General features: G+C 53.7%; 3 protein-coding genes across 5 annotated transcripts; 1 reads left to right on the top strand and 2 right to left on the bottom strand.

The window, feature by feature from the left end:
- Nucleotides 1-1,121: 1,121 nt before the first annotated feature.
- Nucleotides 1,122-4,024, top strand: LOC119141877 (myogenesis-regulating glycosidase-like). Its single transcript, XM_037374539.1, has one exon. The coding sequence runs from the start codon at nt 1,663-1,665 to the stop codon at nt 3,757-3,759; it is 2,097 nt and encodes a 698-aa protein (XP_037230436.1). The 5' UTR covers nt 1,122-1,662; the 3' UTR covers nt 3,760-4,024.
- A 3,906-nt stretch (nt 4,025-7,930) lies between these two features.
- On the bottom strand, nt 7,931-20,539 carry LOC119141670 (myogenesis-regulating glycosidase-like). Of its 3 annotated transcripts, none has more exons than XM_037374182.1 (2): nt 20,499-20,539; nt 7,931-13,225 (listed from the first exon to the last, which is right to left on the bottom strand). In XM_037374182.1, the coding sequence occupies exon 2, from the start codon at nt 13,086-13,088 to the stop codon at nt 11,052-11,054; it is 2,037 nt and encodes a 678-aa protein (XP_037230079.1). In that variant the 5' UTR covers nt 13,089-13,225; nt 20,499-20,539; the 3' UTR covers nt 7,931-11,051. The 3 variants fall into 3 exon arrangements, with proteins under 3 accessions (XP_037230079.1, XP_037230077.1, XP_037230078.1); XM_037374180.1 differs by lacking the exon at nt 20,499-20,539 and adding an exon at nt 20,160-20,487; XM_037374181.1 differs by lacking the exon at nt 20,499-20,539 and adding an exon at nt 17,620-20,114.
- Nucleotides 20,540-21,456: 917 nt separating this feature from the next.
- CZH9orf24 (chromosome Z C9orf24 homolog) lies at nt 21,457-26,103 on the bottom strand. The gene is made up of 6 exons (XM_037372656.1): nt 26,032-26,103; nt 24,097-24,241; nt 23,448-23,550; nt 22,950-23,228; nt 22,712-22,816; nt 21,457-21,499 (listed from the first exon to the last, which is right to left on the bottom strand). The coding sequence occupies exons 1-6, from the start codon at nt 26,101-26,103 to the stop codon at nt 21,457-21,459; spliced, it is 747 nt and encodes a 248-aa protein (XP_037228553.1).
- Between the last annotated feature and the right edge of the window lie 567 nt (nt 26,104-26,670).

The raw sequence follows: 26,670 nt of genomic DNA, 5'->3' as shown, positions 1-26,670 counted from the left end.
GGCCAGCACTGGGGAGGCTGCCAGGTCTGAGCACTTTGGGGCTGGCAGAGCACCCCGAGCACGTGTGTAACCCAGCCTGCTCCCCAGAATGGTCACTGTCCCAGACCACCATCTCTTTGGGGCAGCAGCAACCTTCCTTCTCTCACTCCCCACCCTGGCCAGGGCTTGCCTGGGATCACTTTTATCCACTTTGTCTCTTTTTCTCATCAAATCCTCACTGACCCGGAAAACGCATTACGAAAACTGACTGAGCAGCTCATTTGGGTGGTTAGAAGGCTGCTGCGATCAATCCAAAATGTGGTGACCTCTGGTATTTTTAATGGATCCCTGGGTGGCTTATCATCTCTGTATACTTAGGTACTGATGTCATGGCAGCGTGCGTAAATACGCCTGGCATGTATTGCTGGGCACTGCTTGGATGAGCAAGCTGGCTCTTTTTCTTCCTCCCCATATAGACCTCTGCAAATTTTCATCCTTTCAGACCACCCAGACCCAGTATGGGCCCAGGGAAGCCAGGAGCCCGGTTGCACTGAGATCACTGCCTCGAGCCACCTGCCTCAGTTTCCCCTACCTGTCATTTTTGTTGGCAATGGATGCTTTCAGGTGCTGTGAGCTGCACTGCACCAGCTGGCTTGGTGACCCTTGATGCAGCTGGCACATGTGTCATCTTCTTGTGCATTTCTCAGCAAAACAAAGCTTTAGTGTAGTCCTGGTCTTGCAACAACTTTAGTTTAGTACACCCACCCTCAAACTCTGTGCTTAAATATCTTCTACCCTCGCTGCACTGTAGTATCTTGCCTGGCATGAGCCTGGGAGTTACAAGAACTGAATTAGGATTAAAAAATTAAGATGCAGATGTAGGGAAAGATCTTCTTTTTCCCCTGCTAAGACAAGAGGGGCTGTCCTTGGTGATGGCTCTGGGATAGGCAGCAAGGCAGCTGAAGGGTTCTGCCCTGCCACCCCAGAGCAGTGCAGTGCTGGCTGCAAAGTGTGTGCATCCCCATGTCCCCATGCAGCTCAGGGAAGGAGTAGAATGCTGGGAGATCAAATAGCATTTGCCAGCTGCATCCCGGGGGGAGTGGTGGGGAACAAGAGGCTTGACATTTCAGCACGGTGTTTCCCTGCCTGCATTTGATGCAGAGAATTTGTGCACAGGTCGGGAAATTCAGCAGGGAATATAATTAGTGTAAAAACAGATCAGCTTGTGATGTCCAGCTTGTTACGCTCAGGTACCAGCCCCTTTCCCTGGCCCCATTCTCCTCCGGGCGCTGACTTTCCTCCCTTCACCCTTGCTCTGCAGGATGCAGCCAAGAGAAGGTCATGGGAATCCTGGCACAGCCCCACTCTGAAAAGGTTCAGCCCAGCTGCCCGTGAACGGGCTGCCATTGCACAGAGCAAAGCAAGCCAGAGCTGCGGGGCCACGGAGGCTGCCAGGCTGCAAACGGGAGGAGAGGAGCTATGGCCATTAGCAAGATTTCATTGCTTTTTTGCTCTTTATAACCCTCTGTTTCATGAAATAACACTGCAGGTGTGAGAGGCCAGACTTTGGAAAGGAGACGTTGAACATCTTCATGTAGCATCTTTGATTTTCTGTCCACCAGCTGGAGAAAAAAAGATTCAGCAGCAAAGTTTCTAATGAGGCGTTAACACTGCAAAGGAGTCATGGACAGTCTGGTGACCCAACGTGTGGGAAAACATGGAAAAGCTCAAAAGCAGGATGCCAAAGAAACATTTTTGCCTGAAAATATCAGGCCAGTGAAGCAGAAGCCCTCCAAGGAGCTGAGGCCCATGCTTGGGGCCATCTTGCTGGGCCTCATCCTGTTCATTGCAGCGGTGGTGGCTTGGTGCTACTACACAGTGTCCCTGCGGAAGGCGGAGCGGCTCAAGACGGAGCTGATGGACCTGCGGGCGGATGGCTTTGTCATCAGGAACCAGCACGGGGAGGTGGTCTTCCGCCTGGCCTTCCGCTCGGGCAGCCTTGACCTGGAGTCGTGCTCCAAGGAGGGCGAGATTTTGAGCTGCACGCGGTCGGGCAGGGGCCCGCTCAACTTCTTCATCCAGACGGTGAAGCCCAAGGACACGGTGATGTGCTACCGTGTGCGCTGGGAGGAGCTGGCGCCCGGCCCGGCGGTGGAGCACACCATGTTCTGGGAGGACGCCCACTGGTATGGGGGCTCAGAGATGAGCACCCAGCACTGGCCCATCCGCCTGGCGGGCTACCAGGAGCCCATGCCCTACGTGACCAGTGATGTCTACTCCTTCCGCGACAGCTTTGGCGGCATCCTCGAGCGCTACTGGCTCTCCTCCAAGGCGGCGGCCATCAAGATCAACGACTCCGTGCCCTTCCACCTGGGCTTCAATGCCACCGAGCGCGCCCTCTTCTTCCAGGCCCGCTACAAGGACTCACCTTACAAGCCCCCACCGGGGCAACAGCCCTTCCCCGAGCTCAGCTACCGCGTCTGCGTGGGCTCCGACGTCACCTCCATCCACAAGTACATGGTGCGCAGGTACTTCAACAAGCCCTCCAAGATCCCTGCTGAGAACGCCTTCCGATACCCCATCTGGTCCACCTGGGCCCTCTACAAAAAAGATATAAATCAGGATAAACTTCTACATTTTGCAAGAAACATTAAGAAGTACCGTTTTAACTGCAGCCACATTGAAATCGATGACATGTACACACAAGCTTATGGGGACTTTGACTTTGACCCTGTCAAGTTCCCCAACGTAACAGAGATGTTTGCAAAACTGAGGGAAGACGGGTTTAAGGTCACCCTGTGGATTCATCCCTTTATACACACAGATTCCTCCAATTTTGGGGTGGGAATTGAGCGTCAGCTGTTCATCAAGGAGCTGTCTGGGCGGCTGCCTGCCATGGTCGAGTGGTGGAACGGCATCGGGGCCATCCTGGACTTCACCAACCCAGCAGCCCGGGACTGGTTCCAGAGCCACCTGCGCCAGCTCCGACACAAGTATGGCATCTCATCCTTCAAGTTTGATGCAGGTGAGACCAGCTACCTGCCCAAGCAGTTCAGCACCTTCCGCCCACTCTCAGACCCCAGCATCTGGTCGCGGCGCTACACGGAGATGGCCATCCCCTTCTACGAGCTGGCCGAGGTGCGGGTGGGCTACCAGTCACAGAACATCTCCTGCTTCTTCCGCATCATTGACCGTGACTCCGTCTGGGGCTATGAGCTTGGCCTCAAGTCCCTCATCCCCACGGTGCTCACCATCAGCATGCTGGGGTACCCCTTTGTACTGCCAGATATGATAGGCGGGAACTTTCTCCCCAACAAGACGGAGGGCGCGGTGGAGATCCCCGACCGGGAGCTGTACGTGCGGTGGCTGGAGCTGTCAGCCTTCATGCCCTCCATGCAGTTCTCCATCCCGCCCTGGCTCTATGACAAGGAGGTGGTGGAGATTGCACAGAAGTTCACGGAGCTCCATGAGTCGCTGGTGGCCCCGCTGCTGCTGGAACTGGCTGGGGAGGTCACTGACACAGGTGACCCCATCATCCGTCCAATCTGGTGGATCTCACCCCGCGATGAGGCCACTCACAGGATCGACTCCCAGTTCCTGATCGGGGACACCCTCATGGTGGCACCTGTCCTGGAGATGGGCAAGCAGGAACGCGACGTCTACCTGCCAGCGGGCAAGTGGCGCAGCTACAAGGGGGAGCTGTTTGAGAAGACCCCGGTGCTGCTCACGGACTATCCTGTTGACCTGGATGAAGTTGCCTATTTCCTCTGGGTTTCCTAACAGGCTCCTCCATTAGCTGTGCAAGGGTCTCAGGGATTAATGAACCAATGACTTTAATAACCTGTGAATTTTAGTAGGTTTTGAAGTAGAAATACTTCAGTATGAAATGTGAAGAAAACGCTGAGACCTCTGTTTTGTGTGGCAAGTGGTGTAGAATAACCTACTTATGAAAAAATATTCACGGGCCATCTTCGTTATTGCAGTCTGACAAATATAATATATATATCAGGGGTCCTCAAACTGTTTAAACAGGGGGCCGGCGCGGATGCAGTGGCAGGCAGTCATCTGCGGCTGCTTGGTTTCCCCCCCAAATCCCCGGCAGGGGTGGGGGGCGGGGGGGTCTGTTAAATACCGGGGGCCAGATTGAGGACCCTGGGGGGCCGTATCCAGCCCACGGGCTCGTAGTTTGAGGACCGCTGATATAGAAGCATGGTCTCTGCTGTAATCTTTTCCCAGCAAAAAATGCCATGCATGCTTCTGGTTTATAAAGGCATTTACACGGACTCCCTTGTTTTACTGAGTTTCACAGCTGACCCCTTGAGATATTTATAATTTCATTAATGAAGGAGGCAGCTGAAGCAGAGTACTTTTTGTACAAGAAACAGTCTGTGATTATCCTGAAGTGGAAGGTATTCTATTTTCAGCCTGCAAGTCAGGTAGGTGCTGATGCAGGAATAAGAAGAGTTTCCATTTCCCGTGGCCTGTGCTATCTGAGCGAGGAGAAAGAAGCTACAGCATTTGCTGATGCTGTGGCAACCATTTCCCCCCTTTTGCTGGAAGAAATTATTGAGGACCGTGTCCATGGTGTGGATTCAGCCAAGCCTGTAAGCATGTGGTGAAATCTCATGGCAGTCAAGGTTAAAACCTTGCACCAAGTCATGCATGGGTTAGGACCTAACAGGATCCATGTGCATTTTGGGACCACATTAAGAGCCAGAAGGTGTAATCTTTCATGTCCCAGGAGAGTTCAGACAATTAAAAAACAAGCCCAAGCGCCCTGCTGCTTCAGTTTCCCCATGAAAAACGTTCTCCCATGCCACCAGCTGTGTTAATGGAGATCCCTGTCCATGAGCCGGCATCCTTCTGTCCATGAAGGTGACTTCTGGCTGAAGGTATCTCAGCAGCACCTGCAGGCTTGGGTGGGCAGGCTGGCTGTGAAATACTCTCCACTCTTGGTCCAATCTTTCCTGTTTTTAGACAGGGAGAAGTTTAATGGTGACATGACTCAGCAGTTTAGGAAGGTCCCGCGGTCTCTGGGCTGCAGTGCATCTTCCCAAAGCAAAGGACTGTTTCCTTTGCTGACCCCAGCACGTCGCTGCTAGTAGGCACTGGGATGTAAAGCTGTGTGTGGCCCCAAGGCAGGATAAAGCTCCTTTCTTTAGAGTTTTGCCCCAGAGCTGCTGCATACAAAAAGTAAAGAGGGGCTGGAGAACATGGCACTCACTCCAGACTGGTGCTCAGATGAAGCAGCCCCAACACTGGCTGAGGCCCTCATCACCCATCAGTGGGTCTGTTATGCCACAAGGACCTGGCATGGTCACAGTGGCACAGGAGCAGTGCCAACTGTGATGAGCCAGAACATCTTCCAGATGCTCCTGAAAGCAGCTCAAGCTGCAGCAATACTATCACTGGTGTGGCGATGGGAGGTAAACCCCCACTTTAATCTGTGGATGTGAAAGGGAAAGCAATGCTCTATCTGGCAGTGGTGTTCAGGGTTCACAGACCATCTCTGAGTCCTCACCATGGGCTTTCTCCCACTCCAGGATAGTGGTTTTCACTGCTGTATCTCCCCTGAGGATGAGAAGCATTTCTGAATGCTTTATCTCTCAGTTGCTGCTTTGAAGCCCTGAGGGGTCCCCAACAACTAGGCTTGGGGCAGCCAGAGGGTCCTCTGGTTGTTGCAGCAAGAGAAAAAGCTTTCTGAAAAGCTGATGCCCCTGGCACTGGGGAGAGGTGGGAGGGCCAGGCTCCAGCCCCTTCACACCACACCTCTGCGCCCATAATCAGTGTGGTCTGTACACGTAGCTCCGCTTGCTCGCCTGCATCAGCTGGGAGAGAAAAAAAAAAGCATCACTGACACTTTCTGCAAACTCTTGGGATGATTCAAGCCACCTGGTCCCCTTTGGCTGCAAAAATCTCTCCTTCAAATCCCCATCCCTTTCTAACCTTTCCTCCAGTGCTTTTCCCTACTGCCCAGCCAAGCCGCAGGAAGCCATGGGGGACTGGTGCTGGAGGCATCCTGCGAGCAGGTGGCACCGTGGGCACCTTTCCACACCCTCCTGCCGCACCGGGGCTGTGTGCTGCCAAAGGGACATCTTGTTTGCCTTGCTAAGCTTCAGTCTTGGTTGATTTTTTTCACTCCCAGTGCCAAGCGAGAGCTGTTTGGTGGAGGTGCTGGTGACATGAGACTTCCCCCAGCCCATCGCTCACTCCAGGTTGCCTGTTTTTCTAGGGGCAGAGGGTAGTTTACTAGATTACAATCATTGATGATTGCTGAGCTAAAAACCACCCATCCTTACTGGGGGAAAAAAAAAAAAAGAAAAGAAAGAAAATAAGAAAAAAACATCCCTGCTTTTGTCTACTCAGCCTCTGGGGTTTTGCATCAGCCCAATCCACCTTTATGACTGTCCTGGCACAAGGGATCTGCAGGCTGGCAGCTCCCGCCTGGCTTGGGATGAGCTGTGACTGACCAGCCTGTTTTTTTCCTGGCCACATGCCCGAAGGGCCTCTGCTGCTGTCAGCTTGTCCTTTCACCACAGTCCTCCCCAGCCTTGGGCTCTGCCTGCCTGCCTGTTGTTTTGTTTTTTTCTTACTTTTAATAAAAGCTGTAATTTCAGGCAGGGATAGACATGCTCCCAGACAGGGTTTCATGGGTCAGCAGACACTGTTCTGCTGTCACCCATAGGCACCTCCTTGAAATCTGCTTTCAAACAAATTGGGCTTTTGCTCTAGCCCCACTGGGGTTTGAACTTTGCCATTAACACTCCTCCTTGTGCCGTACACCCCCATGGATGCGTTTTCAAGCACTGCCACTTAGCTGGGACCCAGCACAGAGCAGACTCCACTTGCTGTACCCGTGTGCCCAGTAAGCTTCACACACCCTCCCTGCACACAGTGACAGCTTTTGTGAGGATGCAAACTAAACCCAGACCCACCGATTCCAGGGAGGACTCCTGGATTACTGAGGATTTGTTGCAAGGATGCAAGGGCTACAAGTTGCTAGACTGCCCCCAGGGCTCCAGCCAGTGCCAGCTTCACCTCCACAGTGTGAGCATCAGCTGAGTGTATGGATACCGCTTGCACCCAAGGGTGAAGGCAAAGAAAAAGCATCAGAAAATGTCTTTTATTGCAAAAGGAGCAAATCGAAGACCGCCTCATGCTTCAAGCCAAGCCACATGTGTTGGGCAGTGCTAGTGATGCCCAGGTGGCACAAGGCAGGCTGTGGTTCATACAGCAACAACAGAAAGGGCAGGAAAATCATTGTGTGGGGCAAAGGGGTGGCATGGGGCAAGGCAAGCTCCTAAAGGAGTTTCACATACTCCATTTCTGGCACTCCCATACCCACAAACATCTATTCCATCCCCATCCCAGCAGTCAGCACCACCTGGAAAGGGGGTCCCCGGGGACAGTGGGGACAGCCAGGGCCCAGATGGACCTTCTGGAGTGCCTGAGGGAAGCCAAGAACAGGCTCCTGTTCTTCACCACCTGCAAACAGTCCCGAAGCATGTGGGCTCTGAGAGCAGCGTGACCAGCAAACCCCCCAGACTCAGCATTGATGGGTCTTTTTTGGGTAGATACCAGCAGAAATAGGGGCATGACAGTCTGCCCCTGGGGGCAGACGCAACATCGATGTTCACCTGGACACGGTCTTCTTCAGGCCAGCGCTAAGGCACAGCTCTTCCCTCTGCTGTCTGGACCCAAGGAAATGTGATCCATGATCCAGTGGCTCATCTCCACCTCCCCGTCTCCTGCCACCACTCCAAACACAAGAGTGGGGTGGCTGCCAGATCCTCCCATTAAAACATACATCAAAGCTGCAGGCTGCAAGCCTTACATGAAACAACAATCTCAACTCTCATTTCAGTCAAGTCTAGGGTGAAAAAAAACCCCACAAACAAATCTGCCTGAACCACCAGCCCCACACACTTGGTACAGATGGACATAGTTAAACTTCCTTTTGTTTTCCAAAATTTTATATCAATCGAGGTGATTCAAGTTACAGTTCTGTCTTCATTAACAATTAAGGATTAGAAAAGTGGTTAAAAAAAAACCCACCAGCATTACAGTCTGACATAGGATGGTGTGTACAAACACAAGTATCCAGAAAATCCAACATACAACAGTGCAAGCTTCAAAATTCAATCATACAGGCATCATGTGGACCTGCTGCTCACCCATGGTCTGCTGTAGGCTGGGATGGAAAAGGCTGAATCCAACTCCCAGACCTGTTTCAGGTCTTTTGCTTGGCAGAGTTGAACTAAACCCAGCTTTGGCCAGTGACCCACGGTGTAAATCACAGAAATATTCCTAGTAGCAGTTCCCAAAGTGTCTGTGCACAGAGTGCTTGTGGTCTGTGAGGTCCTAGAGGTCCTTGAGTCCTGCAGTGCTACAGCATAGTGTTAGAAATAGTGGTTTTGGTAAAAAGTTGGATGGAAAGGGCACCTAGAAGCCTGTGAGAGCCTGAGGCAGCACTGCTGAGCCTGTCCCCAACATGTGGGGCAGGCTAGGTGCCATGGACCCACAGAGAGCCATCCATACAGACCTGCTCTTCAGCATCATCCCTTATGTCCTCCCAACAGCTCTACCTCTCTCCTAGCTGGAGCACTGAATAGCCATGACCACTTACCCCCTAAATACAGCATTTAGAAAAATAAGAGTACTCCACAATCTTACCCATTTATTCATATAATAAAATAAAAAGAAAAATAAAATTTTATAATAAAATCCTTTCTTTTGAGGGGAGGGGAAGGAAGACTGTGTCTAATGGAGAATTTCCTCTGTGACTTTCCTGACAGCACCTGAAACCACTGCAAGGAGACGGAAGGCACTCATCTGGCTGCTCCCATCATTTTAGTAGTAAAGGGATACTAAGAGGAGTGTTGTGTTTCTCTTCACGTAGCCTTACATCTTAGTAGTAAGAGATATGGTAAATGGCACAGTGGAGACAGGGGATGAGAAGACACGCAACATCGCCTGGTCATGCTGAGATCCTTCCCATAAAGTCCTGTATCAAGGATCCCACTTCTTCACTGGCAGCTGAGCTATGCAGCCACATCACCTCGACCCAATGACTCCTATGCCAAGGGAGGACAAGTATTTCATAAGCAAAGGTTGAAAGAGAAGAGCTGGAGCCCCTCAAAGCATAGCCTTTCTGCATGGCCTCAAAGCATGCATTGCTGGGGCTGGAGAAGCCCTCTCTGCACCCTGTGCTCCAAAGCACTCTTCAAAGTCGACATCCTCACTTTCTTCCTAACTATAAAAGCACTTCAGATTTTCCCTAAACACCTGAATTTCCGCTCCTGGACTCCAACACAACCCCCAGGTTTAGTGCATCTTCTTTTCTGCAGCCTGCAAAGCCCAGTGGTGGAAGATGGGCTTTGAGAAAGATCCTCACGGGTACCCAACCCTAGCCAAAACACAGGACCATGGGTGGCGGACTCGTGCCAGGCCGACACTCAGCCCAGACACAATCCTATGAGAAACCCCACAGATGCTGAGCTCTCCTGGGCTGGCCGTAGCCTGGGCAGAGTGCCCCAAACCTTACCAGCCAACACGGCTCCATTCCGCAGAGGCTCATTAAAAATTCAGGTGCTGAAATGTGCTCTCAACCAGGGCACAGCCGGGCATGTCCTGCCCTGGGGAGGAAGGCTGCCAGACTGCGATCCTGTTTGCTTGCTCTGTCTCAGAGCAAAGATTGCTCATGAGTCCCTATAAATGCATCTTCCCGTACAAAAACAAATGGGAAAGCTGGGAAAGAGGCATCTCTGCAGCTCCGTCCCAGCTGACGGGGACTTGGGGTGGAGCACCATGTCACCCCGTGTCCCCTCCAGAAGCCTCTGACAGCAACCACACCTCCAGCACCACAAATGCTGCGTGAGGAAGGCCCCTAATTTTCTCAGGGAGAGAGGAGTGCTGCTTTGGGAAAACCCTCTAAAAATCACGACCTCTAACTGCAACCTGAGATGGAGATGGGTATTAGCTTAATTTCACAGTAGATGGGAACGCTTCCGTGGGTGCAGTGAGAACACCCGCTGGCACAGACCCACCAGTGCAAAAGCTGGTGTTTTCCACCCACCGGCAAGCCGGCTAGCAGCAGACATCACCGTCAATCCAAGACACGTGCCACTCATGGGAACCGGCTGTTCCCGGGGAAGCGCCACACATATGTTTTGAGAACAGCTTTGCTCCAGGCAGTCCTTCTGCCAGCGACAAACCTGAAAGCTCATCTGTCCTTAAAAACCAGAGGGGATGATATCAGCAGGATAATCAGGTAATGAAGCAGGGCCATAAACGCTTTAAAAGGAGTAATGGGGCACGCTGGTATGGACGGGGCCACTATCGGAAAGGCAATGTTGACACTCAAGGTAAAACACACAGGCAAGTGCCTTGCAGTGGGTGTTAAATGGATGAGGAGGCGGGATGCAGCTGCCCCAGCAAGCAATACGCAGCCCATACAGTTAAAACACCTGGACATCACGTGAGTAACCTGGCCCGCCTGGTATATGGGAAAGCAGGAACATGGGGCAACTCTTAGTCCAGTGCCACACTAGACCAAAGAGGGGAAAAACATGTGTACATACGGATATCTCTAGTTAGTTTTCTGCTCTTAAAAAAGTAATTTTAAATATATTTGTCATGTTATAAAACTTACGGCAGGCTGTGCTGTAGCAACCCTCCCACACGACATACTCCCGTGCCCAGCGCTGGGTGCTCCCACGAGACCAGAAACACTCCCACTGATGCTAACCAACCTCCACTTCTTCAAAACATTGGAAACTGAAAAGATACTGGGGTTACTATGTGTCTACAGACAGGCTGACAACTCCTTCCATACCTATACAGAAAAAATTCTGCCTACTGTAACCCAACCTGAGTCTCCCACCTGACCCAAATTAAAAAAAAAATATCACCCCTTGACTCCAAATAAAAAAAAAAAATTACCCCAAGGAGAGTAAAGCCTATTTAATCCCCTTCCTCAATCCCAGTCTCAAATGTAATGTGCAATTAGAATTATTATTTCTTACAAAGTCCTAGATAAGGCATGGTTATCCAGAAGCTAATGGAGGAGCCTGTTAGGAAACCCAGAGGAAATAGGCAACTTCATCCAGGTCAACAGGATAGTCCGTGAGCAGCACCGGGGTCTTCTCAAACAGCTCCCCCTTGTAGCTGCGCCACTTGCCCGCTGGCAGGTAGACGTCGCGTTCCTGCTTGCCCATCTCCAGGACAGGTGCCACCATGAGGGTGTCCCCGATCAGGAACTGGGAGTCGATCCTGTGAGTGGCCTCATCACGGGGTGAGATCCACCAGATTGGACGGATGATGGGGTCACCTGTGTCAGTGACCTCCCCAGCCAGTTCCAGCAGCAGCGGGGCCACCAGCGACTCATGGAGCTCCGTGAACTTCTGTGCAATCTCCACCACCTCCTTGTCATAGAGCCAGGGCGGGATGGAGAACTGCATGGAGGGCATGAAGGCTGACAGCTCCAGCCACCGCACGTACAGCTCCCGGTCGGGGATCTCCACCGCGCCCTCCGTCTTGTTGGGGAGAAAGTTCCCGCCTATCATGTCAGCGGATATGAAGGGGTACCCCAGCATGCTGATGGTGAGCACCGTGGGGATGAGGGACTTGAGGCCAAGCTCATAGCCCCAGACGGAGTCACGGTCAATGATGCGGAAGAAGCAGGAGATGTTCTGTGACTGGTAGCCCACCCGCACCTCAGCCAGCTCGTAGAAGGGGATGGCCATCTCCGTGTAGCGCCGCGACCAGATGCTGGGGTCTGAGAGTGGGCGGAAGGTGCTGAACTGCTTGGGCAGGTAGCTGGTCTCACCTGCATCAAACTTGAAGGATGAGATGCCATACTTGTGTCGGAGCTGGCGCAAGTGGCTCTGGAACCAGTCCCGGGCTGCTGGGTTGGTGAAGTCCAGGATGGCCCCGATGCCGTTCCACCACTCGACCATGGCAGGCAGCCGCCCAGACGGCTCCTTGATGAACAGCTGACGCTCAATTCCCACCCCAAAATTGGAGGAATTGTAGTTTATGAAAGGGTGAGTCCACAGGGTGACCTTAAACCCGTCTTCCCTCAGTTTTGCAAACATCTCTGTTACGTTGGGGAACTTGACAGGGTCAAAGTCAAAGTCCCCATAAGCTTGTGTGTACATGTCATCGATTTCAATGTGGCTGCAGTTAAAACGGTACTTCTTGATCTTTTCAGCAAATCGCAAGAGTTTATCCTGGTCGATATTGTTCTTGTAGAGGGCCCAGGTGGACCAGATGGGGTATCGGAAGGCGTTCTCAGCAGGGATCTTGGAGGGCTTGTTGAAGTACCTGCGCACCATGTACTTGTGGATGGAGGTGACGTCGGAGCCCACGCAGACGCGGTAGCTGAGCTCGGGGAAGGGCTGTTGCCCCGGTGGGGGCTTGTAAGGTGAGTCCTTGTAGCGGGCCTGGAAGAAGAGGGCGCGCTCGGTGGCATTGAAGCCCAGGTGGAAGGGCACGGAGTCGTTGATCTTGATGGCCGCTGCCTTGGAGGAGAGCCAGTAGCGCTCGAGGATGCCGCCAAAGCTGTCGCGGAAGGAGTAGACGTCACTGGTCACGTAGGGCATGGGCTCCTGGTAGCCCGCCAGGCGGATGGGCCAGTGCTGGGTGCTCATCTCTGAGCCCCCATACCAGTGGGCGTCCTCCCAGAACATGGTGTGCTCCACCGCCGGGCCGGGCGCCAGCTCCTCCCAGCGCACACGGTAGCACATCACCGTGTCCTTGGGCTTCACCGTCTGGATGAAGAAGTTGAGCGGGCCCCTGCCCGACCGCGTGCAGCTCAAAATCTCGCCCTCCTTGGAGCACGACTCCAGGTCAAGGCTGCCCGAGCGGAAGGCCAGGCGGAAGACCACCTCCCCGTGCTGGTTCCTGATGACAAAGCCATCCGCCCGCAGGTCCATCAGCTCCGTCTTGAGCCGCTCCGCCTTCCGCAGGGACACTGTGTAGTAGCACCAAGCCACCACCGCTGCAATGAACAGGATGAGGCCCAGCAAGATGGCCCCAAGCATGGGCCTCAGCTCCTTGGAGGGCTTCTGCTTCACTGGTGTGAAGTTCTCGGGCAGGAAGGTGTACATGATGCTCTGCTTTCTCTAGAGCTTTTTGCAGTGGGGTGGGAAGGAAGATCTCTTTGCAGCCAGCCTGGGGCTCTCAGGAGAAGAAAATGGACTGTTAGGAAAGTTCCCACCTCTGCAGAGTCCCAGAGCACCCGTCTCTGAAAAAGAAGAGGATATAAATAGACTCAGAAAAAACTCTGAATCAAGGGACAGCTTGTCATCCATTTGCCATCTCAATTTCAGCAGTTCCCCCCGTCCCCCCGTTGCCGGTCTGGGACATGCCAGGCGCTGACGCCAAGTACTAGAGGCTATCTCCAATTACCCTGGGCAGAGAACACGTGCAGGGAACAGACTGAGCCCCACACTGAGAACAACGCCAGGGCAATAAGGACCAAATCATTGCCATAATTAATTTTCCTTTGTTGGGAAGACTTTCAGCAAGGCAGGAGCAGAGACTGGGAGGGGGTAGGAGGAGGCTGAGCAGGAGCTGGATCAGCTCACTGACAGTACCTTTAAGGGACAGGGCTAACTAAAAGCCATAAAAGACAGTTTTGAATTGCAAATGAATGAATTCCAGGCAGCTGCTCTTAATTTTAATCAAACTGCCTTCCCTGGCAGATTTAACTCAGTTTATCTGCAGCACTGTCCCCTCGCCATCCCAGCGCACCGTGGCCGCTCCAGCTGGGTAATGCTTTGAGGTACAGCCGGTAAATACCTGCTTCTCTGCAGCTCCTGGATGGCTAAACAGGGCAGGGGTACCGGCGGCTCACGTCTGGTTTTGGGGGGCACGTAGGGGGTGCGTTGTGCAGCAAAGCATGGCCGCAGGGGGTACTGCACCAGCAGCCCCGAGCGGGAGGAGAGCGGCTCGCTCCTGCCTTGCACGCAGACCCCTGCAGCGGGTCTGGGGGGCAGACAGCAAGACCTCCAAAGGGCTATTCCTCCATCCAGCACGGCTCCGGGCTGTGTTTCATCTCCAGCTTGCTCCCCCTGCACGGCCCCGGGGAAGCAGGCTGCACCAAGAGCCTAACGGCTTTTTCTTGGCCAGGAGCTGGCTGGGCTCAGCCAAACACAGTGCTGGGGATCCAGAGGGGAAAAGTAAAGTGAGGACACGGGACAACAAGAAACAAACCTAGCAGCAGGAGGAGCAGGGGAAGGAAAGAAGCTGCAGAGCCGCAGACCAGCTGGCCAGTACCTGCCCAGCACCAGCAAACACCAGCATGCGGCTGGGGCTGGAAGCCTGCCAGCTCCAGGCAAACCAGAGGGAAAAATCCCCCTCTTTATCAGCAACACCCTCTAAAGGACTCAGTTTCTTTTTTAAAGAAAAGATCCAAAATGAAATACCGAACCCTCTACAAGCATGACAAGCCAGAGCACGTTTTCTTCTGTACCACAAACAGATCTTTCTCCCCAAAAAAGGCCAAGTAAAGCAGAAAGGGGTCATGAACATCACCTAAACCCTGCTACTCCACTACAGGGACACCTGGGTGTAAACGCAGATAGGATCTGTGCACAGGCTCAACAGAACATCCAGCATTTTATATTCATCTTGAAACATGCATTGTGCCAGACCCTGTAGCTGGGGAAACATTTTCATTGTCGGCTGGGTCATTTTAACCTTCCCCTGGGAGCTGGCAACTTTCTAGACTGCCAGCTGCTTTAAATGGGATTACCACAGCATTAGGAAGCGATTAGCCTGAACGGGCCATAGGTTTAGCTAAACCACTTGTCCCTTGGCCAAGTCCCACCTAGCCCTCACTCACTGGTGGCAAGGAGCCCTGGCATGGGATGGGGGTGGCTCCAACCACCCCAGCTGTGTCACCCAGGGCTGGATTCTGTCACACAGGAGAAGAACAGGGCCTTCACCCACCAGCACGTGTGATTTAAGACCAGCTGAGTCCAGCAAAAATAGAGCAATAAAGACAGGGAGGAGAGGGTGGTGGGAAAATGCTGTGTTTGGGATAAAACTTTATTCCTCCTGTCAGCCCCTCCTTGGCTTTCGGGTGCCGTGCAGGATCGTACTGGGGAACGGCGTGGTGGGAGGAGGTTTGCAGAAGGGTCTCAGACAAAACCGGCACAGCTGAGCAGCACTGCAAGTGTCAGGCTGCTTCTGGAAATATAGATGGGTATGCTGAGACCAGAAGAACTCCCTCCCTCTCAGCACTGGGAATTTTTGAGATGCCAGAGAGCGAGATGCAAATACCTGTCACTATCGGAGGCACACCCTGTGTCTCATGCATGCCTTATCTGGGGACTGCAAAGGTCAAGGGGGGAGGGGGGGGGGGAAGGGGGGAATAACGTGCAGCCTCCATTGAGCAGGACTTGGAAATTCTTTGGGAAAAGAATTTTCTAAAGTTTTCATGTTTTCTAAAAAAAAAAAAAAAAAAAGAAATAAATGGTGTTTTCTTTCCCACAGCTCTTAGGGTTTTAAGCCCAAAAATGGCTGACACTGCTGGTTCAGGGACAGCCACCTCCACACCCTATGTAAAATTGACAGCAGCCCCCAGGGCTTTAGGGATTTTCTGAATTTTCATCTCCCTTTCAGGAGGACGGTTTATTATTTATGAACTGCTTCGAAGCTGCTCTATTTTTAGGCTGTTTCTTTCTTTCTTTTCCCCCCATGGGCTAGAGCTCATGACGTACATGAAGGAGCTGGCACTGCCGCTGCCAGTAGAGAAATAATGTGTTTTTTAAGAAGGGTTTTGCATCCTTTTGTGGCCCTTGGACACTGATCTGCCTTGGAGGGATGTGCAAGCTGGTGGATTTATCCTGTTCTGGTTGCTTTGGCTGAACCAGAATCAAACCACTGTGGCTGCCCAGGGCTGATGGATATCACCTGCTTGGGTACCACTTCAATAAACATGCTGAGAAGGGTGTTTGCAGGCATTGCCCAGCACATCAACGGGCCAGGGAGGTACATAAAAACAGGATCTTGTTCTGTGCCTGTCCAGCCCCTCTACTTTTTTGCCTTGTTAACAAAATGTATGTTCTCCAGTCAGTGACTTGGCTCCATCCCAGATGAGAGGTAAGTTTCCCAAGCTGCCCAGAGATGCCTGCCACCTTACACTTGTGAGCTACAGCCCACAGAGGTGCCTGTTCAAGCAAAGCCTGTTTCAACATTTTTTTTTTAATGCAAACTTGTTATTTTGCTCCAAGATGACATTGCAGTGACCTTTAACTCCTCAAAAAGAAGAAAAAAAAGAAAATGGGAAGGGAGGGTGTCAAAGCAAAACAGCATGCTTGCAGCTTCCCAGCTGACCCAAAACAAAGGTTTTTCTTGCTGTTCTGTGAAAGCAGTGAGTTGTCTTGCCTCTCAGCTCGAGAAGAAAGAAAAACATCTGAGCAGGACACACTTTATGGAGTAAAAATAAAAATCCATTTTTTGACCGCTTCTATTTTTACCAACACCACTGCTAACCACCGGCTGCGAGACCCACAGCACCACTAACCCCAGGAATTTTGCAATTAGGACATTTTTTTAAAGAGTCCTAACATGTAACTGGTCCCCATTGTCCTGGTGGGGTCAGCTCTGAATGGCACACGGGGCGAAGCTCGTGCAGGGGACACACACTGATTTCCCATGCTGGGAAACCCTCCGCTCCATTGCAAGGTCCTACCACCTCCTCCTCAAACATCTTGGCAGGAGTTGAGCTAAGGAAACACCACAGATTTCACTGGAAACACTGCAGATTTCACCAGGAGGCATCTCTAACTCCCTAAAAGAGCAGGGAATTATGATGGCAAATTACAGGGGAAATTACTGCTCTGCAAAACAGCTTGTAGAGGTGAAAAAAACTCCGCGTGCCCACCCTGCAACCCCCTGCAGGAGACCAGCCCTGCCCAAAGGACTCTGCAAACCTGAGATGGGGGACCAGCAAACCCTTCCTGGGGCTTTAACTTCCCTTAGAGGGGTGTGCAGCAGCACTGGAGTTCCATGTAGGACTTTTTGGAGTCCTAAAGGGTGAAATCAGTGTTCCAGCTGCTTGGCACTGATGGGAGAGGGTGGGACAGGCAGGGTCACCTGGTAGTAGTGCCACCAAGGGGTGCAGGGCTGCTCCCCACACAGACCATCCTCGCCATGGATCAGAGGCACTGATTCCCCCCCAGCCCCGCAGAGCCACCTGCAAGGATCCCCCCCGGACACTGCACCAGATCACCCTGGGGCTATGGGTTTATCCCCATGGTGCACAAGCCACCCCGGGGTGAATGCAGGTGGCACAGACCGCCGACCCCTAAGCCAGGGCAGCCACCCTGCCTTAGTGGGACAGGGACAGCGGGGGGACAGACACAGTGCCTCCTTCCCAGGGGAACTCTGCCTTCACCATCACTGCTGCGATCGCAACAAGGACTGACATGCTGCCTGGTCCGAGGGGCTCAGGGAAAGGCTGTGGTGGGGGCTCCGCACCTCCTGTGAAGTGGGAGATGTCAGCTGCTGGGGCTGCTGCCACCATAGCAAGACACGGCAGCAAATTCCCCGTAGCACCTGGCTGTCGGATACGGACAGTCCTATCCAGGAGGCAGCTCGTCCTGCTGGGGGCATGGTACCGGTACTTACCCATCCATCGCCTCCTGGGGATCCCTGCCCGGTGCCTGGCTCTGCTACAGCTGTTTTTTTAAGCACATGAAAAATAAGCGTTTCTACATCTCCACGTCCCCAGCAGCTTTGTCCTCTCCATCACACAGGGGTGTTTCAGGGCTACGCACTGGCTGCGCCCCGCTGGAGCAGCCTGCGTCCGTGGGCTGGAGGAGGGGACCAGCACGTCAGCGGCGTGTTTTCTCAGGCACCGTGACGGATGCGTGAGCAGCCAGCCCTCCAGCTGGGGTGTGCCAAGGCAGCTGTGCCTGGCCAAGAGGCGGGTGCTGCAGGCATCGTGGTGGCGTGAAGGGCACACGCTTTGCAAAGCCTCAGCTCCTGGAGTCGCGGGGTTCGGGCTGGCATCTCTCCTCCCTGCCAGGTAAGTGGGAAGGACTGCTAGACTCATCCCCTCCTGCATCTGCAGGCTCTCCAGAATCAGAAGGCAAAACAAAAAACAAGACGGGGTTTTGTTTGGTTTTTCTGGTGGGGTTTTTTTTCTTCCCCAAGTCTTGTGACTTTAAGCAGAGTCATGATTCAGCAGAGTAAAGAGGCTGCCTTAAGCAAAGAGAAACAAGCAGCCCTACCACTACCGGCTGGTTTGTAAGCCAGGATTAAACGGCACTAGGCATCCAGAGGATAAACCCCAAATCTGAGGGGGGCACGTGAATAGAGAGCTCATCTGCAAAGTGTAGACGCATTCCTGACACCTTGCTCCACCTGGAATAGCAGACAGGAGGATTGAAACTGCAGTATTAGCTCTGCCCAGCCTTAAATACTTTCACCTATATTGTAGGAATTGTCACTTTACAGCCCGGTTATGTCCCTTAAAGCTGCCAGTGTCAAGTGATGCTCTAAACCCATTTAGACACCTCATCCAGTGCCTAACCATGAATACAAAAAGACCACTGGGAGTCAATTCTGGCAGCAGATGACTTAATATTTAACACTCCTGACAATTCCCCCTTTACAACATTGGTCTGTCTTTGTTCTTCACCCTGTGCTAATTAGCAAGATGAAGTTTTAATAAGCTGGATATTCACTTTAACCCTGCACACCACCTGCAGTGCTGCTAGCTCATGACTAAACCATGACTGAGGGCTCTCACTTTCACCAGCCTGGAGGCACCTCACAGCACCCGAATTTCTAAGCGGCAAAGATTTCTGGAGACTTTAAAATAAAGTGAGCCCTCCTGGTCTATTTGTATCAAAGTGCACTGGACAGTGCGCTCCCTTCAAGGACAACTCTGTGTCCGCTTTGGAGATGTCCTACAGCCCCTGGGGAAGCATGAGGCAGTCTGTCCTTGAAGTTACAATCCATGGGGTAACACAGAGCCCGGCAGCCAGCTCCTTAGCACTGGCAGGGCCAGCAGCTCTCAGACAGGCATCCACTAAAACCACGCAGTTTGTGTCCACTGTGGCAAAAGCAAAACACCAAATACAAGTTGTTCCATGCAGCACCATGCCAGAACGACAGAAATCTGCCCAAAAAAGAAAGGAGAGCAATAACTGCAGTAATTTCATGGCTCCCACCAAAGGAGCCAGACCCAGGCTAGGACGTGGTCCAGCAGGCAGGCACACAAAACCCTGGTGCAAAGCACCAGTCCACTCTTAGCTTATTTCATGTCTGCCATATAAGACATACAGCCATAAAGATTTCAGTGTCTTTGCTGCTGTCTTTTGGTCCCCCAACCCAATCCCTACTGATACAAGGTGTGTTTCATCTGCCACCCCATCACTCCCAACAGCCTCCCTCCCCAGTGCTCCTGTGGATGTTAAATCTCACTCCTGCTCATCTCCATCCTCCAAGACAAACCTCCCCACAGCGGGACCGAATGCCCTATTTTCCCCCCTTGGTAATTTCTTAAAAGACCTGATTTGGCGCTTTGGGAGCACTCAGTGTTTCAGACACTGAGGCAGGCTGAAACCTGAGCCCATCCCGACACCCAAGCACTAAGATGCGATATGGGGAAGGAGTGGAAACCTAAGCACATCCCTGTGGCATGGCCCTCGTGATTTTCCAGACACTGAGTCACCACCCAGCTCCAGGTGCTGGCAGCTCCAGAGAGCGGCAGATAGTTCACAAAGCTGGGCTGACAACTCGGGACCCTGAATTCGCATCTGTATCCAACAGCCAACGATGCTGGACAGCCCTGGGCCAAATGCAACCACCAGTCCCTTAAAGTGCTCCTTGGCAAACTCTTCCATGTGCGGATCCAGCCATGCAGCCACAACCACCAGACCCTCATTGCCCACCGGGCTGCGGGTGTCTGCTGTGCCAGGCACTTGCCCTTTGGGCACCTCGAGCATCCCAAGAGGGAGAGGGAAAAGCGAAGGAACGATTTGTGCTTTCTAAAACAGCTCTGGCCACTCATGGACGCCGCCAGCACCTGCTGATGGAGGGGTTGTCCCAGAAACCACTCCAAACCACTCCAAACCACTCCAAAACGCGCGCGGCGTAAACTCATCTGCTTAAGGTTTCCCTGCCAAACATCTGTCCAGCGGCAGAAGATGAAGCTGCACCTTGCAAGCGGGGCCGGCGACGTGTCTCCGGGCTCCAACAAACTCCTCCGGGCAGCCAGACTCCCACGCCGCACACGGAAACCCCGCGTGGTCCCTGCGCGGCGGAGCGCGGAAGGCTGGCACCCCGGGCCGGGGCCGGGGCCCGCACCGACACCCCGCGCCCCGCGGGCCCTTCCGCGCCCGCCCGCCGCCGGCTGGGACCGGGCTCTGCGGGACGGGGCGCCCCGCCCGCCGCCGGCCCCGCGCCCGGCCGCTCCCCCAGCCGGGGACGCGCACCCCAAACCTGCCCGGGGCTGCCGCACCCCCCCAGCAGGGCAGCCCGGCACCCGGCAAACTTACCGGCGGCGCCGGGCCATGGCCGGGCTGTGCGCGGCACCGGGGCGGGGGGCAGCGGGGCCGGGCCCGCCGCGGTTCCGGGGTTGGGCGCTCCCCGCCGCCCCGCCCCGCGGCTGCCCCGGCCCGGCCCCCCCGCCCGGCCCCCCGGCGCGGCCCCCCCGGCGCGGCGCGCCCCGCTGGGAGATGTAGTTCGGCCCCCGCCCGCCGCGGGATGCCGGGGGGAGGCACCCGGGGGTGCTGGTACCCCCAGGGCGGTGCTGGCCGGCGCTTGGGGCCGGGCCCTGGTGGGGTTTTCCCTGCCCCGGGCGGGGCTGTGCTGCCGCTCGGTGCGGGCGCAGGAGCGGGGAGCCCCCGATGGTCTGTGCTGGCGCGTCGCCCCCGAGGGGACGCCGGACCCGTGTGTGTGTGATCTGCAGCGCACGGGGACGGCCCCGGGTGGCGTTGCCAGCTGGCGCTGGGCTCCCAGACCATAGCCAGAGAAGGGCATTTCACGCCTTCCTTAATTACGTGCTGCTTTCAGATCCCCCTCCTTATTTAGGCCGTGGCCGTGCTCGGTATCCCATAGGGGTGGCAACTCCTCCTGGATAACTTGGCAAAAGCGAGCACATCCTAAGCAGCCCCGCACAAAGCTGACAAACACGGGTGTCAGTGCCTGCTTCCATTTCTGGCTGTGTTGCTGTGCTCTGAGGCCTTTTCCCTGTGTGCTTTCTTGCTCTCCAGCTCGAGGGTGGTGGCAGGGTACCGGCCCCTGAGGGCTGTTCAAGTGCCCACCAAGACAGCAGCCGCTGAAGTTTCTCCCCGTTCCCCAGGACCACCCCCCCCCGCCCCAGCCTGTAGGAAACGGTCTAAGGGGGAAATGCTGCCCAAGCCAGTTTTAACGAAAGCTCATCTTTGCTCTTCACCAGCACCATGGGGCAGGGTAAGCCTCTGAGATAAACTCGGGGTGGATGGTGTAGCTGCCTCACTGGACTCCCCCGGTCATTTTGAAGTGGCTTGTGTCCCACCTAGGAGAGCAGATAAGTTATGAGCCATGGGAGGACAAAACTCCGGTGAGGAAGAAGAGCAGAAAACCTGTTTCTGGCTGCCAGCATGGCTTAGGGGTGAGCAGTGGACATGCAGCCTCCCCCATCCACTTTGGTGGGTGTCTTTGGGCACTGAGGCCAAAGCCAAGCCCGGGCAGAAGAGCTGAAGCTCCCTGGCTTTGCCATTTTCAGCGAGCTGTTTCCAGCGGGTCTCCCACCCTGCAAACACCCACTCTTTCTTGCACTGTCATTTTCCTAAAATCTTCATTCCCCGAGTTGCTTCAGCCCAGGAAAATCTTCTTGTTCCTCATTGAAGGCCTTGAGAAACGTCTCTCTGAGGCTCAGGCATAGGGACATCTATGGGGAATCGAATGCTCCCTGTTTGTTCTTGTTGTTTGGTTTTAGTTTCTGGGCTCGGGTATTTAAAACCAATCATATTTTCTGCAAAGCCTGATGCCTAATTTTGGCCCGCTGGGGGCTGATGCAGTAGCAGAGTGACAACTAAGCTGGTTGAACAGCCTCCCCTCTCCCCTTGCTGCTTCCCCAGGGCTGAAGAAAGCTGCTCCAGCAATGGTGACATCCTAAATGTAAAAAAGTATGGAAATTAAAAGGTGCTGCCAGACCTGCAGTGGGTGATGGACAGGGCTGGTTACTGCCTACTGAACGGTGTGACCAGGGAACAGGTTCTTGGGTAAGAAGAGCAAACAATGGCAAAAGAAAATGCAAAAGCAGCACAAGAAACACTGACATGGCCCCACAATCTGGGAGATGCTAAGCCACATGCAGCCGGGCTCAGAGATGCCAGCAGGATTTCAGGTGCTGTACAGTCCCAGGGGCCTCTGGATGAGACCAAGCATAGAAACACCTGTCCTGGGAGTAAATTTGGCAACTGCTTCTCCATGGGTAGCAACAATATACTCCACAGCCCAGCACTGCAGCGGTGTCCTGCCCTGCCTGGTCACATCCACTGAGCCTGTGAGATGGAGGTGCAAGAGCAGCATTGCTGCCTGCATGGGCACTGTGATGGGACCTGCCACCCCTTGGTGTCTGCAGTCTTCACCATCATCCCCAGACTAACCCTCTGAGAAATTTTGCATGAAACCCTAATGAAAACAGAGCTAGTGGCTGGCTGGCATTAGGAAAAAAATAAGAAGCTTTGCCCCCAGGACAACCACCTTGAAGTACTCCCCCCACTGAACCCATCTGTATGTAGGGCTCCTGCAGAGGGACGATGGCTGGAGGTGATGTGTAGATGTCCAGAACATGGCTCTGGGGCTGTAACTGCAGCAGGGCATACTCCTGCAAGAGACAGAGAAGGCAGGGTGAGCAGTGGCCCCGAGGACAAGGGAAGTCATGTTCATCCCAACCCATCCCAACCCAAGGCAACCCATCCCATCCCAACCGAAGCCATCACAGCTGAAGCCATCCCAACCTTACAGCCCTCTCTCCTAGTGTGTGGAGATGCCTTCTGTTGGCAGGGACTCCATCAATGGAGTAGCTGAGCCCTTGCAGGCAGTAGCGGTGCCCAGGACAGGGGCTGTAGTAGCCCTGGGAGGGCCCCCTCCCTATCACAGTGTACACGGGCAGCCTGTGAGCCATGTCAGCGACCACCTCCCTCTCTGAAAGTGGAGGGATGGGGAGGGTAAGGGCAAGGAGGGGCAGCCAGACCATCACCCAGATGGATTCCAGAATGGCACAGGCACAGCTACAGCTGGAGTACAAGGACAGGGCAAGGGTAGTTACCAGGTCGATTCAGGCAAGTGGGTTTCAGGGAGTATCACCATGGGTATGCAGGAAGATCTTCACCCTTTGTCTCCTGCAAGGAACAATGGCAGCCCTTGCAGGATTGCCACCTTTCACTGCAGAGCCCAAGATGCTGGTGGCACCTGAGGAGGCTCCAGTGTGGAGGGCCAGGGGGGCTGGCATCTACCTTGGGTAGGAGGAGGCTGTGCTGTTGTAGAGACTTGTTCTCCTGGTGATGTATTCATTCTCATTGACAAAAAATGAGTTGTGCTTTTTTTTTGCAATTGTTACTGGTTTGCAATGCCAAAGAGACAGGCAGGGGTGTGCTGTGGTGCTGGGGGCATGGGAGGACAGCCAGAGTCCCACCTGTTCCCCCTCTCCCCAAAATGCAATGCCATGGGGCCAGGGGTCATGTCAGAGGTGCTGCCTCTGAGGTCCTGTTAAGGATCTGTGATGGAGGTGACAGCCACCACTTCTGGCTTGTTGGCCACTTGTCCCGGCCCACACAGCCTTTGTCCCTGGGGGCTATGGGGTGCCAGCTGGGTGTCCCCCAGACAGCATCTACCACCGGGGGTATTTAGGGGCCACCAAAGGAGATAATCCTGGGGACCCATGGACATCCCTGGGACAGTGACAGTCTCAGTGCAGGGATGGGAACAGGTGGCTGCAGCAAACCCACAAGCGCAGATACTGCAGGAGGGTCCCTTTGCCACTGAGGGTAGGACACAGCATGCAGAAGTGGGGATGAATAGAGATGCTGCCAGCACCCTCAGCCCCCCAACCCCATGGAGGTGTGCCCCATGTGACACAGGGAAACAGCAGGACCTTGATGGTACCTTTGGACCTGGCCAGCCAGTACACGTCAGGCCAGTATGCAGCGAGGTCACCGGTGTTCCTGTAGTACTCCTGCATTGTTGCCTTAACTAGCTGCTTGGGCTGACCTTGGCTTGCTGGATTTTGCACCAGAGGCATCGTTAATCCCTACTTACAGCAGGGATGGGGGAGAGACACCCAGGCCATGTGGCAGCATCTGCTTTCACAGCCGTTGGGCCACACAGTGAAGCCGATTACCAGGCAGAGTCTAATGCTGGAGATGCAGCTGGAGAGCCGCGTACCAAGCTTCCCTTCGCAGTGAGTAGGCATGTGGGTCATAGCAGCACCATGATCCCACTTGCAGGTTCCTTGCTTGCCTGAAACTGGAAGATGAAGCATGGCTGAGCACCGCTGGCTCCTCTCACCCTGCACCCAGCATGTTCATAGGCATCCAGGTACTTTGCAGGGTGGGAGGTGGGGTGGGTGCCCTGGGACTGCCAGGTGTGAGGCCAGCAGATGTTGGGAAGGGAGTGACAGGACCAAACCAATGTCCTACAGCTGGCAAAGCCCAAGAGGGCTTGGGTCTTGTGGGGCAGATAGGTGCCCTGGTTGCATGAGCCATTTCTGACCCTGCTCAGCGGTGACATCGCTCTCCATGCCCTCTGCTGGCTCCCTCATTATAATGCACAAGCTAACGAGGCTGCAAGAGATGAGCCAGTTTGTGGTGTGCTTTGCATCACAGTCTTTATGCTTGTTAGCCTGTGTGTGGAAAGCTGCATGTCCTGCAGACACCCCCTGCAGTGAGGCCGCAGCTCAGGGATCCCTGCTCCTCCAGGACCAGCGCTCAGGTTTCCCCCAGCCCTTCACAAGGTCACCCTGGCAGGGAATGCCCCCCAGCTGGAGCTGAGCAGAGCCAGGGGGCTGTGTATTGGAGCAGCTCTCAGAGCTGTACAATCTGCACCCCCCACCCCCATTGCCACAGTGTCACACAGCAGCCCTGGGCTGAGCCCTGCCACTGTCTCAGTTTCCCTTCTTCAGTAGACCCTGTCCCTGATACCAGTGATACCAGAAGTTTATTGTGTAACTTCAGTATATGCAAAGCCTTAGTATAATTATTAGATTGTAACCAAGATGTCCTTGTATCAGTATAATTATTAGATTGTGATCAAGAAGACCTGGTATGATATGGATGAGATTTATGATCTAACTTAAAAGGAACATCTGTGATGAAAGAAAAGAACGGATTGAATCTCATGGATGAATGAAAAGAATGGATTGAATCTAATGGAAACCCAGCAGGTTTTGCCAAGTAACATCACAAGAGGACTAAGGTGACCAGGTCATGAAGTAATTGGAAATGAATTTGGGTTGGTGTTCACAAAAGCAGCGTTTTGATTCAATTCAGAAGGAACTACACAAGTGCAAAGGAAGGCAGGACTAACGTAAATGAATACTGGGGAGACAATTGAGTATGTATGGGATATTGGGGAAATGTAATATCTATGTATGATTGTACAGAATACAAGGAACTTGTATTTAAGGATAAGGTGAGCACATTAGGAGGAGATATCCCCCGTGCTCCTGGCACCATAATAAACGCCTGCTTTCTAAACTCCAAAACAAGTCTTAGAAAGTTTCTTTGACCAATCTTTCTCTAACACCCCCTCAATACTCTGAAACCTACTGACGGACAGGGCTGACATAGGAGAGGTTGTGCTGTTGACTGCCAGCCCTGAGAGCCTGAAGCCACTGTAGGGTGCAGCTCGCAGGGACAAGAAGCCAGCAAGCACAGGCCGTAGGGTGTCAAACACTTTCCTAACCAGGGAGCACGATCCCCACCATTACACACATGCAGTGAGGCACCCCATGAGTCCCTGTGCCACCCCCGACCAGACAATGAGCATCTGCAGCTGAGTAGGGGTAGAAACCCTGCGGTTTCCTCTTCTTGCAGCATTTACCTTTGTCACAAACTTGTTTTCCTTCCAGAGCTGCTGTGGAGCCTGCTCTTGGATGGTCTTTTTGAAGAGCATGGTGGGCAGTAGGAGTCAGTGCATGTGCTGATGAGGGTCTTGTGGTTTTTGGAGAAGAGGTACACGGTGCAGCAGCCTGTTGGGACAGGAGTGCTTGGAGTCCCCGAGGGTCCCAGGTATGCCCCGCTGGATGAGCAGCACTGCGCGGGACTGGGAGCTTGCAGCCTACATAGGAAATGGAACCAGGCTGGTGCCACTGCTGTGCCAGACTAGGGTGGTGCTTAGTTAGAGCAGGGGCATTTGGTGGCTTTCTGTCAGTCCCATAGGTTCTACCTAGGGCACAACAACTGCTGCCTTCATCCTCCCATGGGCTGCACCCTCCTGGCTTTGTCCTTGCTCCAGGCTTCCTCCCCTCCTGCAGACAATTACTTTAACAATAATAAGAAACAGCTTCAGCTGGTCCTAGTCAAGATAACTTAATTGTGGGTGGTGCAGGAGCAGCGACTGTGGATTTTCCAGCTCCTCTCTCCCATGTTTCCTTAGAAGTCCTGCAGCAGCCCAGCTGCGCATACACACCACCACAGCAGTGCAGTCAATGCCTGGCGCACATCGCCTGGCATGGGTGCT

Source organism: Falco rusticolus, chromosome Z (assembly GCF_015220075.1).
Source record: "Falco rusticolus isolate bFalRus1 chromosome Z, bFalRus1.pri, whole genome shotgun sequence".
Taxonomy (NCBI): domain Eukaryota; kingdom Metazoa; phylum Chordata; class Aves; order Falconiformes; family Falconidae; genus Falco; species Falco rusticolus.
The sequence above is the reverse complement of the archived record's forward strand: the minus strand, read 5'-3'. Positions and strand labels throughout refer to the sequence as shown.

Bases quoted from the DNA above. Each gene is read 5' to 3' on its own strand.
- LOC119141877 (XM_037374539.1), top strand. From the start codon at position 1,663: ATGGACAGTCTGGTGACCCAACGTGTGGGAAAACATGGAAAAGCTCAA.
- LOC119141670 (XM_037374182.1), bottom strand. From the start codon at position 13,088: ATGTACACCTTCCTGCCCGAGAACTTCACACCAGTGAAGCAGAAGCCC.
- CZH9orf24 (XM_037372656.1), bottom strand. From the start codon at position 26,103: ATGCTCTTCAAAAAGACCATCCAAGAGCAGGCTCCACAGCAGCTCTGG. The intron at 24,242-26,031 runs GTAAATGCTGCA...TGCTGTAAGTAG, and splicing joins AAAACAAGTTTGTGACAAAG to GGATTAACGATGCCTCTGGT. The intron at 23,551-24,096 runs GTACCATCAAGG...ATTGCAAACCAG, and splicing joins CTGGCTGGCCAGGTCCAAAG to TAACAATTGCAAAAAAAAAG.